We start from the raw sequence: 13,744 nt of genomic DNA, 5'->3' as shown, positions 1-13,744 counted from the left end.
ATTTCTGTTAATAGCTCAGAATTTCTCCCACCACAAGGGGCTTAACCACTACAATATGCTTTTAAATGAGGGACATGCTCTTATCACCTCTCCCCTCACCATTTTTCATAGCTTTACAGTTGTTCTTCTTCATCCTATTCTGGACAAGCTTAAGCAAAAGTGTCATAGAAGTGGAAGAACAAGACTATAGCAAAATTGTCAAGAGGACATGGCTACAACAGGACACTTCAATATCCCTTTGAGACTTGCTGAAATAAAAAAACTGTACTTCTGCTCATTGATTAAGCACCCACTATGCTCCAGACACTGCCAGATAGTGGGAATGGAGAGAAGAGAATATTAAACTTTTGTATTGAGGTATATACATACAATTGCATAGAGTGGTTTGTAAACTTTATTTAATATCAGAATTACCTGGTTGAAGTTAAAACATATCTATAGAGAGAGATTTCAAAGCCCAATCTCTAAAGACTGATTTAGTAGATCTCTTAACAAGTGCGTGCACAGACACAAATGTCTAAATTTGTGATTTCAGATGTAGAGGAGTTTCAGAAACATCTGAAAGGCTAAGGTGTGGCTGTTGGAGTGGAGGCTGAAATACAGTGGAGCTCATTAGAAGTGAGGAAGTCAAGGAACGGCAATGCACAGGCATTGGAAGAGTCATACAGGAGGACCTGGAGATTGTGTAAGATGATAGCAGGACTTAGGCTAGAGAGAAAGACTGTAACTTAGGTTCCAAGTTTTCCTTTTAAGGAAATGACTGAACAGGCAGCTATGAGATGAGTGCAGGGGCAAAGAGTTTTAAGTTAGAAAGGGATAAACCTCAAAGAGGTTGGAGAAATAATGAAGAAGCGATAGTAGAGAAGTATTCAGAGGAAGAACACTAACCTGATAGCTCTTAAGAGATCATGCTTGGCTGGCCTGATTCTGCCATGGATTCAAAATTTTATGAAAAACGTCACAGCCAGAAATCAAAGGAAATTATACAGAGCTTGGTCTGCAATTGCTATCTGTCAGGAAGTCAGATGTGAAAACATATAGTTTTCTGTAATTCTTTTCTGATCTACTTACATGGGGAAATAACAGGGAAGAGTAGTTAAGTAATTGAGCTGACACCTACTTGTTCTTCACTAGGGCATTTGGACCCCAAGATTTGTAACGCCATCAGTGGCATGTTGCACAATAAGTTAATGGTGCATGCTCTATTGCAGCCGTCCCCAACCTTTTTGGCACCAGTGACTGGTTTTGTGGAAGACAATTTTTCCATGGACCCGGGGTGGGGAGATGGGTTTCAGGATGATTCAAGCCCATTACATTTATTGTGCACTTTATTTCTATTATTATTACATTGTAATATACAATGAAATAATTATACAACTCACCATAATGCAGAATCAGTGTGAGCCCTGAGCTTGTTCTCACTTGCCACTCACTCATAGGGTTTTGATATGAGTCTGCAAGCAATTGATTTATTATGGTCTCTGTGCAGTCAAACCTCTCTGCTAATGATAATCTGTATCTGCAGCCGCTCCCCAGTGCTAGCATCACCGCCTCAGCTCCACCTCAGATAATCAGGCATTAGATTCTCATAAGGAGCGCACAACCTAGATCCCTCGCATGCGCAGTTCACAGTAGGGTTCGAGCTCCTATGAGAATCTAATGCTGCCGCTGATCTGACAGGAGGAGGAGCTCAGGCAGTAATGCCAGCGATGGGGAGCGGCTGTAAATACAGATGAAGCTTTGCTTGCTTGCCTGCCACTCACCTCCTGCTGTGCGGCCCAGTTCCTAACAGGCCATGGACTGGTAGGGTCCATGGCCCAGGGATTGGGGACCCCTGCTCTATTGTATTGTAACAATGATACAAGGGCACCCTACCTTAAGACAAAGGGTGTGTACACACATACACAGAGATAGATATAAATACTTCTAGATAATTCTAGATGTAGATAATTTACAGTTCGGTTCAGTTACAGATAGGCTATTTTTCAACTTACAAAAGAAAGTACCATATATTCTATTCAAATAGTTACCTTCTCTATGGAGAGGTCATGTGGTAAACAGCAAAGATTAACACCATAACTGAGGTGGACTGAGACACACTCTAACAAGCTGGGGACACTGGGTAAGCCATTTACTTACCTGATTTTAGTTTTGTTTGTGAAATGACTTTACGTAAAATTCCTTTGAAGGTTGTTAATTCTAATTCACTTGTGATTTTATTTAAATTTAACTATTTAGACATATATTTAGTATATGAAGCAAATCACCTGTTACTTTATTCCTTTAATGTTACAATACCTTATATTATTTATATATATATAATACATTATATACTCAAGAACATCAAAATGATTTTATGAAAATCATAGTGTAAACTTCTTCCTGTTTCCAATCTTCCCGGTTACTCAGCTTGTTTCTCTATCTCTATCTATGCACCAACCCCCAAGCATTTAGTTTTAAAGTGTAAGCATATTAATAGAAGTGGGATATTTTCTAGGGGGTCTCAGTCCCACTAGATAGTGATTATTATTATGTCTTGTTTTTTAGAAGAATGCTCCATTTAGATAACTTTCTAATACCCCAAGTCATAACGGGATGATAGATATTTGTATTTCCCACTTATTTCTTACACTATTAATTCCTATGGAAAGCTGTTTACCTAATGCCTTTGCCCATGTAGAATCTTGTGAACTGGTAATTATTCCAGGATGGGCAGGTATGGTCACTGCACACACTTTCATTAAGGGTTGGGGCGGGGGGAAGGAAATCGTTTGGAATTCAAATTTTTCCATGGGTTAAACAGTGCACAAGAACCTAGCAACTCTGGAGGAAATCCAGCTTACTTTTGCTTTAATGTACCCAGAAGATTTCAAATCAGTACTTAGCATTAATGTTTTAATTGAAGATTAACATCGCCATAATTGGGAGTGAGGATCAGCACGCTGATGCTTAGGAGAGGGCTATATGGTTGGGGAGGTCATTACACTGGAGAGCAGAAACCCTGGAAGAGGAAAACACAAATCATTTGCTTCCTTAAGCAAGGACACACAGTAAACACTTGAATTGGTGGTCAACTATAATTTGCTTCTAGAGCCAGCAACTCTGGCAACACTGCAGTCTGGATTTATATCAGGGCACACAAGTAACAATGACTTTGAAAGTAAAGTATAAAAGAACCAAGGAAAAAGTTCTTAAAGATCTACTCCTCATTCCAAGGACTTTCCCGCTCCACCTAAAAGCAGGAGGTGCTCTTGTTCCTATTCCCAACATGCCCCTCGGCAGTTCTTCCTGAATAATTACTCCTCCAGGAAACCAATGATATTTGAGTCTGGGTTATCAACAATCCTTTATTTTTTTGCCTGGGAATTTCAAACCAATATACTCCCAGCCTGAACAATGTAGACAGAAGTTTTCCTTTCCATTTGGTAAAAAATAAAATTAAAAAAAAATTCTCTATTTGCTTCCAATGTCCTGAAAAGTTCAATCACCTCTCCAAATTCCCCAGAATAAACAGAAGAAAATACCTCTCCCCAGTAGGATCCAGGCCCCGCACTACCACCCTTAGGCACTTCCACTTCCTCCATCTTCAGGGAAGGCGTGTCCAGTTCAGATGTGGCTCCTCAGTGGAGAAGAGGGAATTTAGGGGAAGGGGAGTTTCTTTAGGAATTGTCAGTCCCATAAGTAAGTTCCTCTTTTCCTTTTCCCTTTTCACTGAAAGTGAAAAACTGCTCACAAGAAGTGCTCGCTGTCCCGTTTCCTTATGTGTCACCAGAGCCAAGAGAGGACCCCGTCAACGAGGCTCCCTCTACTCTGTCCCGCAGACCACAGTCCCCGACCTTCACCCCATTGTCTGTGCAATGTGTAGAACTGGAGCTCAGAGCAGCGGCCTCAGCATCACTCTCCGCGCCCGGGGAAGCCAAAGGCCCCTTTCTTGGCCGAGGGGAAGGGCTCTTGTGGAAGCAGAGTTTGAAAAGCCCCAGCACTGTCACGGTCAATATCACCAACACTACTACCGCTATGCTCACAAGTATGAAGACCACGGTGGAAGAATCGAAAGCCTGGCGATTGTCAGAGGAAGACGTGGAATTAAACTTGGGAATCACGCTTCCTGAAGAGTTGATGTCGGCCTTTGCCTCTGTTTGAGGGGACATCTGAAGAGTAGATATCGTCGTGCCCTGTGCTCCCCACCGAGGAATCTCGGGAATAGATGTTGCTGAACTGCCTTGTCCAGGGCCATGGGGTATCTCTCCTGGCTTCTCCCGGACACTGGGTGACCACGTTCCCTTCGGCACGGGGCTGGCTGTAGGGGCTGGCGGGTGCCAGGTGGGCACCTTGGTCCCCCCAGGGGCCGGCTGCCCTTCCCCACTGGTTACACAAGAGCGTCCGTCTTTCCCTAGCACGAAGCCCGCCGCACACTCGCAAGCAAAGCCTCCCAAGTCGTCTAGGCAGTCAGGGAGCTCCGCGCACTTGCCAGCACGGAGGTACCTTCCGGGACACGGACAGAGCACAGCCCCGGAGGGTATCCCGTCCCAGCGCGCGCCGACCTCGTCCGAGGTGCAGGTGGCCGTGATGGAGAGCTGCCCGGGGCAGAGCGCACTCACCTCGGTCCCGGGGGGACTGAAGTCCAGCGCCGCGCTGTACAGCTGGAAAGGCGCGCGGTAGCTCAAGTCAGAAGCGGCCCCCGGGGGCGGTGCGGGGCACAAGCCCTCGAAATGGTACTTGCACAGATAGCCGTTGGCGCGCTGGTGGCATCGCATCTCCTTCCAGCCTGCGGGCTCGATTCCCCGGGTGGCCTGGATTCCCGCGCAGCTCCGAGCGGTGCAGGAGCGTTGGGGCTCCTCCACCCACTGCAGCGTGTCGCTTTCGGACCCGCCGACGTCGGGGGACAACCAGGAGAAACCCCGCAACGGCTCATTCTCCAGGGTGCAGTTGGATCGCCTGCGCTCCAGCGCCACCCAGAAGAGAAGGTCTTTGGAGCCCCCTCCGGGCCCCGGGCCCGCCCGCAGAAGCGCGACCACCGCGCGGAGCTCGGCGTCCCCGCGCACCGTGCTGAGCGCCCCGCCGCGCAGGCTGCAGGCCTCCTCGGCCTCCTGGCGCTTGAAGGTAGCGTGGTGCAGGCTGTAGCAGGCCCCCGAGGCCGAGCAGCCCGCGCGGTCGGCGGTGGGGTGCTCTCCACTGCCGGGCCGCGGCCAGAAAGCCTGCCAGAGGAGGCACAGGGCGAGCGCCGGCCTCATCTTGGAGGCCCAGCGCCCACGGCTGCTCCCAGCTTGGATCTGACCCGCCCGAGGGCGTGGAGCTGTCCCAGGAGCGCGGTCACCGCCCCCCACAGCTGGCTCCCCGCCCCCCCACCCGTCCCCCACTCCCCCGCGCCCGTCCCCTCAATCTCCAAGAATTCCTGTCAGGGTCCTGGCAGCAAACAGCTTCCCTCCCTTAGGCCTCAACAGGAAATGTGTCCGGAGCTCTGCCAGGCCCCGTGCAGCCCTGCCGTCAGGAACACAGCTGGCGCCAGGGCACAGCGAACGCAGTCGCCCAGAAGGTCAAACACCCTGTTTAGGGAGGGAGAAAAAGAAAGAAAAGTCGCCACTGGGAAGAAGTGTATCGTTTTCCCTGCTCAGGGAGTTTCACAACCTCAGATCCCAAAGCACTTTGGTGAACACTGGCAGGAAGGGCTGGAGAAGAGGAACTTGCTGAGCGCCCACGCCCGCCCATTGTGCTTCGTCCGGAGCGGTGGTGGAGTTGGCCTCACAGCAATGTGTAGAAGGCTCCAGCCTTCGCCAGACCCGCGACTGTGGGGGGGTAAAAAAAACCTTGTGAGAAGTAGAAGCAACTCCCTTTGCCACCAGAGGCAGCACGACGTAACCACCAGTTTCTTCCTGGCTCTGCTCCTCTGTGCTGTCGAAGGAGATCCAGGCGTGCTAATTGCTGGTCAAAGAATTTACAGTTCCTTTCCGGTATCTTAAAAGGGAGAGCCTGCTTCTGAGGTCAATGCTCGCCTTATACGTTTGTTTTTCGTTTCCATTTCTTTCTCTTTGAAATGGCCTTATTGGTTCATTCAGGGAAGGAAATGTATTTCTAGGCCTAAATGAAAAATAATGGCCACAGATCTTAACTGTTATGTTAGGTTTCCTTACCACTATATTGATTCATAACTTCTTCAAGCTTCTAGGTCATATATAAATGAGATCATGGCCTGTTTGAGAACAAGCACCCCACGTGTGATTTTATCCTTGAACTATTTTAATGTCATTTTCTTCTATGATTAAGTGCCAATGTTTGTAGCAGTAGGTTGTATGTAAGTCCCCTCTAAGGGACACAAGAGTTCAATATCCTTAAGAAATGAAAATATTTATTACATTATACTGCGTATTGTATACCATAAAAAAAAATACCCTGCAACTTAAAAAACAGGTGAGTCAATTTCTTCAGTTCCAATGGGTGTTTTGTTTTAATACAAACACTTCAACTCATTTGGAAGCAGTGAGGAATTAAAGGTGAATAAAGGAAGGAAAGTTAAACACTGCACTGTCTATGAAAGGATTTTCTTGTTAGCAATTTAGACAATATGCACCATTTTAGAAAATTATTATCTACCTTGGCTCACAGTGACCAAATAAGTTGCAATCAGATATACATCAAGTTTCAGCTAAGCCCTCTTAGTGATGCATGATGCTTTTAAATATCTGTAATCAGAATGAAAGTTGCCACTCCATGGGTAATGCCTACCACGCTTTTAAACTCCCTTGTACGGACTGGACTGTTCAGGTTAGTGAGGAGGGGTGGGAAGGAAGGTTTCATTCAGGATCACATCTGTACGCTCCTACCTCATTTTCACCACTACTCTCACTCTTCTTTTCCTCTTGGAAAGTCCATGTATTTTAACAGATGACAGTAAACACCAGGAATTATCATCACATTTACCCTGCTTTTGCTGACTGTGGAGTTCTGCAGCAGGATTTCTCTCCTACACCCTTGCTGTTTCCCAATTTAAACGACATTCATTAGTCCTTCATTACAGATGCCGGAGAATCACCTTAAACATGACTCTGCATTTAAATTAAGTTAATGTCTTATGAAAAAGGAACATGAAAATCTAGAAATCTAATTAAATGGATTTTAAAAATACCTAATTACTTGGGCCAGCTCTATATACCTTTGCAATGTAATGACTATGTGTTGTAAATGTGTCTATGCGGTACTGTATATTTTAATAAAATAAAACCTTCTACAAATCTAAGCAGTCAATGGAAACCTCTTAGATATTTTAAAAATCACTTGAAATGAGGTGCGGTTTCCAGAGTAAGAAAGAATGAATGCTTGAAAAACTTGAAGTAAATACATGATCTCCCCTCCTGGCATTCTGCCTATAGGGAGGTAGGATATTAGAAGAGAACATAGTGGCCATAATGACTGCATATTATAGTCCTGGCCATGCCTGTAGTGATGTGAGAGAAGAGTTAGAAAAAAAATTAGCTCAAAGTAACACATAGATCATTTTGTAATTAATTACTTTGTATTGACTTATATACCACTAACATATTCTGAAATGTATAGTATACCTGAGAAAACTAGAAATGAAGGAATGTTTTTGTTTTTATTACTCTTTTATTTATTATTTTTTATTAACAGCTCACTTGATTGAATATTTATTCTGGCAGTTGTGGGTTTAGTGCTCATGGCTGCCGTTGGAGGTTAGTGTTACTAATGTACCTATTTATCAGATAAGAAAACTGAAATCTAGAGATCATGTACGTAGTTGGCCTGTGGTCAAATGAGCAAGGATGAACCCAGGCATCTGAACCCAAAGCCTGTGTTCCTTTTTTTTTTTTTTTTCTCCAATGGAGGTAAAATTCACATAACATAAAATTAACCATTTTAAGTGTATAATTCAGTGGTATTTAGTATTGATACATTCTCAATGTCAGGCAATCATCACTTCTATTAGTTCTAAAACATTCTGATCACCTCAAAAGTAAACCTTATCCCCAGAATGTTTTTATTTTTAAATAATGCTATCATGATCATAATAGGATACCATTTTATCTCCACTGGATTCCAAATATTTGAAATGCTGACAATCCTGTGGATCCACAGTCTCTCTTATATGTTACAGATGAGAGTGACAACTTAGGAAAAGCCTGCTCTTTTTTCCTAAAATTGAACACTTACATACTCTTTACTCCATTATGACCTTCATGCCCAGGTACATACTCAACAGAAACTTACACACGTACAAGGGAAGATATATAAAAGGATGTTGATAGCAGCACTGTTCATATTAAAAAACAGAATGAATCCACAGGTCCAGCAACAGATGATAGATAAATAACCTGTGGTACATTCACTCAATGAATATTATACAGCAATCAAAATGAATGGAATATAGCTGCAAGTAGCAATATGAATTAATCTTATCAAGACAATGTTAAGTGACAAAAGTTCCAAAAAATTATACAGATTCTGATATTCTTTTGGTAGAATTAACAAAAAACTATTAAATATATATTTGTGTATTTTTTAGGAAAAAATAGTTACTACAGTGAGATAAAAGGAACAATGGGTGATGATGGATCCTTTGGGTGGGTGGGAGGAGGAGGAGGATGGACTAGTAGGAGAAATAGTATTTGATGCGGGCTGTTGTTAGAGTTCTAGCTTTTGTTTTGGATGGTGGCTTTGTAGGTGGTTATTCCAATATTAAAAAATCAATAATTGCATAATTAACAAAATAAAGTGGCTTTATCTAGACAAATGATGAGAGAATGACATGAATCAAAAATTACAATTAATCTGACTGAGCCGCTGAGTTCCAAAATGTAAAATATAAACAAAATTAAGATGCTAGCTATAGTTTTAAGAAATATTGTCAGTATATTTCCCTTTGATCCCCAGATTCTTTTGCAGGTTAACACATTTCTAAATTTAAGCCAATTATTAATCTGAAAAAGCATAATAAATAAAATATTTCCCTATGTTTCTAGACTTTTCAGACAATCTGTGTATTATTATTAAGAATCATGTATGGTATTTATTTGTTCATTCGTTTATACAAGGTCATCCCATCCAAAGAACTAGAGAGGATATATAAGGAAAATAAGTTTAGTTCACATTTTCATTTGATTATTAATTTTAAAATGTCAGAAACAAATATGGAGAAAGATAGAATTTCACTAATCACATCCCAAGTAATCTCATAAATTTATAAAGTTGTCGATCCTCACTGAATAAATTCTTTTATTGTTGAAAGAAAACAACATCTGGGTCTTAGCATATTTCTGAGTTCACCAAAGATATATAAAAATACTTCAGAGAAAATTGAAAAGGAGACAACATTCCATCAGGAGAACATGGCGTTCAGAAGCTAATCTAAGATAGAGACCAAGAATTGTGAAGATTCTTTGCCTTTTAGAACTATATTGGACCTTAACAAAATGATCAGTGATCAATATCTTTATATTTTTAACTGAGTAAATTTTAAATTCTAAGTCTCAAGTGTCCACGAAGTGCTTAACGGATGATAAAATTTGGTAATTTTATTTTCTGAAAACACAACTTCTGATCATCATTATGTACATGTACTAATCAGGATATATGATTTGACCCTTAACCCAACAGATCATCTAGACTCATAACCTAACAAATTCATATACACCTGAATAGGTAAAGACTTCTTTTAGGTGGCATTGTCTTTAAGTCATCTGCATACATTTATATACAGTCAGTCATTTCAGAAATGTATGTCACAATGACAGGTACTCTTTTGGTTTAGTACAGAAACAAGAAACTTTAAAAAACATTAAAATTTCAGCTCCTTCATTTAAACTGCTGTCTAAACAGAGGCAGTGCTAATCATGTTCCATGGGCCCTGGAGGTAATATAGAAAATGATTCTCTGGTGGCCATTACAGAATTAGTACATGTGACCATTGCCAAGTCTATAATCAAGAAATAATGGAAGAATGACTCATGCACACAAAAGGCTTGTTATAATCCAAATGCCTACCAAGTTCTAAAGTATAAATATTTATTTTACTACTCAGATATTTTTTCAAAATTGCCTACAGAGCCAGTTTACGAACTACACTTGAAAATCAGCCTTACTACTTTAAAGTTACACACACACATGCACACACACACACTCACACCTCTCACCTAGACTTTTTATTTTTTGACCGATCACAATAAGGTGAAACTTGTAGGGTTAGCTAACATCATCCAGCAAACAAACTAAACTACAGTTGTATGGAGGTGGGGGAATGGTGCATGAGTTGCAGACCTTTTCTTTAGTTAAAGTTTGGCATCTATCTGATCAGGTCCATAGAATTTGGAGTTTTTCAGGTCCTACTCCTGGGCCCTTTTCTCTTTCCACTGGATGCTCTCTCTCATGTAATCTCATCTCATCTCATCCTATGGTTTCGGGTATCATCTGTATGCCAGTGATGCCCAAACGTATCCACACTCCCTTCTTAGCTACGCTCTAAATTCATATATCCACCATGTACTTAATATTTGATATCTCATAGGTATTTCAAATTCCCATTTCCTAAACAGAACTTTGGTTCCTGCCTCCTGAGCCAGGTTCTCAACTTGCCTTCATCATTTTAGTAAATGGTACATCTAGCCCCTAAGATGCTCATCACCACCTTCCTCACCTCTTATACCAGTCAGGGTTTTATTTTTTTAATTGTAATTGACAGAAATCCAACTCAAATTAGCTAAATGCAAAAGGGAATTATATGATTCGTAACTGGGAAAATCCTGGAGTAGTTCCACTAGTTGAATAGAATACTGCCCAAACCACAGCAGCCAGGAGATTCAATCACACCAGGATTTGTCTTAATCTCTCTCCTTTTCTCGTCTCTCTTCATGGCTGCATCCTCTCCTGCTTCCTTCTGTCTTTCTTCAAAGGACCTGAACAAGACCACTGGCAGTTCTCATGTTATACCCTTATAACATTCTACTAAAGGAGAGCCTTCTCCTCTAGCTCCAGAGCAAAACCCCAAGAAAAGATTCTGATTGATCAAGCTTCAGTAATATGCCAGTCATTTGCTCAATCATTGTAGCCAAAAAGATAGGACCCAGTGATTAGTGATTTTCTTCTGGGGGCAGAGTCTCTATCAGAGTTATATGTAAGGAATATTCAATTCTAAGTCTAAAGTGTACTTTGAATAGATGTAGTTTTATGTTTCACTTTGATCATCCTAGTCGGCGCCTGTCAAATGTCTTCTCACTGTTCTGCCTGCATCATTCTGGACCCCATGGAATCAATTCTTCATAGACTCATCAGGAAGATCTTCAAGAACCTTAGTCTGATTATGTCTCTCTTCTGCATATACCTCCATTGCTCCTAAAATAAAGCTCAAATCCTTACTGAGAACTACAAAGTATTGGCTCCCATGCCTCTTCCTAGTTTATCCTCTTGTCTCTCTGGTCTCAGTTCAGTTGCCAGCACCTAAGTGAGATCTTTCAAGGCAACCCAATCTCCATTTCCCCACCAATAACTCTCTAGCCCCAGTCTCTTTCTATGATACCAACGTGTTTTTTTTTTTCCTTCATAGCAATTATCATGTTCATTTATTTGATTGTCTTGCCTGTCTCTCACTCAATGTAAGCTCCATAAGGTAGGGCTTGTCACAAGTGAGTAAATGAATGTATCATTGAATCCACCACCATTCTCCCCCTTGTTGATTATGGTCCAGCCACACTGGCCTGTTCTCTGTTCCTCCAAAACATCTCATAATTCTTACACGATTTCCCTTTACCAAAATCATTCCTCTCTTGTCTGTTAGATTTTTTTTAAATTACATCTTTAAAAATTGTGGAGTAAAATGTACGTATAGAAGTGTACATAAATACTTACGTACAGTTTTACAAATAACCATGAAGCCACCATCTGAGTCAGGAAACAGGGTCAGCTTATGGTTACTTCTTTAGGGTATTTCCTCCCTGCTCTGTTCAATCCCAAGGTAACATCTGTTGCTGTTCTCTGAGATTAGGAGAGATAGTTTTACTTCTAGTTTACCCTGACATTGAGGATGTAGCTCAGCTGATTGGTAGGAGGTTTCCTGGGGTGGGGTCAGGTTTAGACATTTGTTCTTCTCGCCCCATGAGGCTATAAAAACAAAAGTTCAAGATCAACAGGATTGGTGGCAAATATCCAAGCTCAAAAGTAAGTAGTCTCAGTGCTCATTTTAGGTTTCTGTGTTCTTTCTTCCCCCTTAGACTTCAACCTAGTTGTGTGTGTGTGTGTGTGTGTGTGTGTATGTACACATATAGACATGGACGAGTGCATGTATATTTCATCACTGTTTGTTGTCCTCTTTGAAAGGGTTGATTTCTTAATTTGGGTTCCCTCAAAAGCAAACCCTGAGACAAGGATTTGGGAGCTACTAATTTATTTGGAGGAGAGGCAGAAGTCATTGGCAAGGAATGAGACAGGGAAGTTAATATGAGTTATAGCTATGGGAAACTGGGGGCCAATATTGCAGGGAACCATCTGAGAATCTATGAAATCCAACTAAATGTGTCCCACCAATGGGTGGGGAAGCTGCAGTATTTATTTACAAACTCCTGTCCCTCAAGCAAGTAGCTCCAGGGTATTTGGCCTTAGGCACTTCCAGCAATTCCTGAGCTAGGTCATGCATACTCTGGTGTCCAGGAAAATACCTTCAGACACAAAGACACCAAAGGTGCATGTGGCATTCACTACAGTAGGTCTCAATAACTTAGTCTGCCACATTCTAAACTCCTTCAGCTTATGGCTTAAACAACCCCTCACCAAGCCCTGAAGTATATATGGGGTCCCCCACTTTATTTGATCTCATGGATCCTTGCACTTTTTCCTTCATATCACTTTTCACAAATGTAAGCATATAATTGTTTATTTGTGGAATGTAGTATCTATGCCCTCCAGTACCTTACTACTCAAATGCCAGCAACATTGGCATTAAAAGGGAGTAGTTAGGAACACAGAATCTCAGCACTACCCCAGACACAGTGCATACTAATGAGATCCCCAGGTGATTTGAATGCATGTTAAAAGTTTGAGAAGCACTGCTCCACTAGACTGGATTTTCTTGGAGGCAACGGTTATGTCTCTTTTCTTCAGCATTTATCTCAGGTCCCTAGTAATGTAGCTGGTCTATAGTAAGCACTAAAGAAATAACACACACACATGGTTCACGTGTGTGTAGGCACACGCATAAAGTGCCAGTGATTTAGCAAAAATGCTGTATATTAATGACTGAACACATGGAATTTTCTAGCTTTTTGTCATGAATCAGATCATTATTCCATGGGGCCAGCAGTTCCAGGCCCATTGGTTAGTGTGTCTCCTAATAAATTGATCAGAAGTACTACTATTCCTGTTTTAGGAAATTCTTATTATAACAAAGTGGCCAGCATTTTAATTTAGGTCTCTGGACAGCTTACTGTGGTGCATAGTTGCATGCTCTGATCTGGTCTGGAAGGATTTGTATGGTAAGTGTGCTTGATCATCAGGGCATGCCTTAAGTCTGAAAGTGTGCCTTTTCTATTGGTGCCTACAGAATTTCCACTTCACAGAGCTGGAAGAGGGAGGGAAAAGAATCACAGCTACTTAAATTCAAATCCTATTAGGCTTATCTGTTATCACTTTGTAAGTACTAGGGATAATCAGCAGTTACCTTAGCCCTTACCTTGTAGAGGCAGGGACCTTGAAATTATTATTAGCCAGACTTACTATCTGGCCTATTTTAAGGTCTGTGTATCGG

The 13,744-nt window shown here is 41.9% G+C and overlaps 1 protein-coding gene across 1 annotated transcript; it reads right to left on the bottom strand.

Moving 5' to 3' along the window:
• Positions 1–3,333: 3,333 nt before the first annotated feature.
• Positions 3,334–5,318, bottom strand: CLEC14A (C-type lectin domain containing 14A). Its single transcript, XM_082387652.1, has one exon. It carries the CDS (start codon positions 5,232–5,234, stop codon positions 3,759–3,761), a length of 1,476 nt encoding a protein of 491 aa, XP_082243778.1. The 5' UTR covers positions 5,235–5,318; the 3' UTR covers positions 3,334–3,758.
• Positions 5,319–13,744: the final 8,426 nt, after the last annotated feature.

Source organism: Balaenoptera borealis (assembly GCF_965194805.1).
Source record: "Balaenoptera borealis genome assembly, chromosome: 3".
Taxonomy (NCBI): Eukaryota; Metazoa; Chordata; class Mammalia; order Artiodactyla; family Balaenopteridae; genus Balaenoptera; species Balaenoptera borealis.
This window is presented reverse-complemented; position numbering and strand designations above follow the sequence as displayed.

Excerpts from the sequence above, each read along its gene's own strand:
- CLEC14A (XM_082387652.1), bottom strand. The coding sequence starts at position 5,234 with ATGAGGCCGGCGCTCGCCCTGTGCCTCCTCTGGCAGGCTTTCTGGCCG.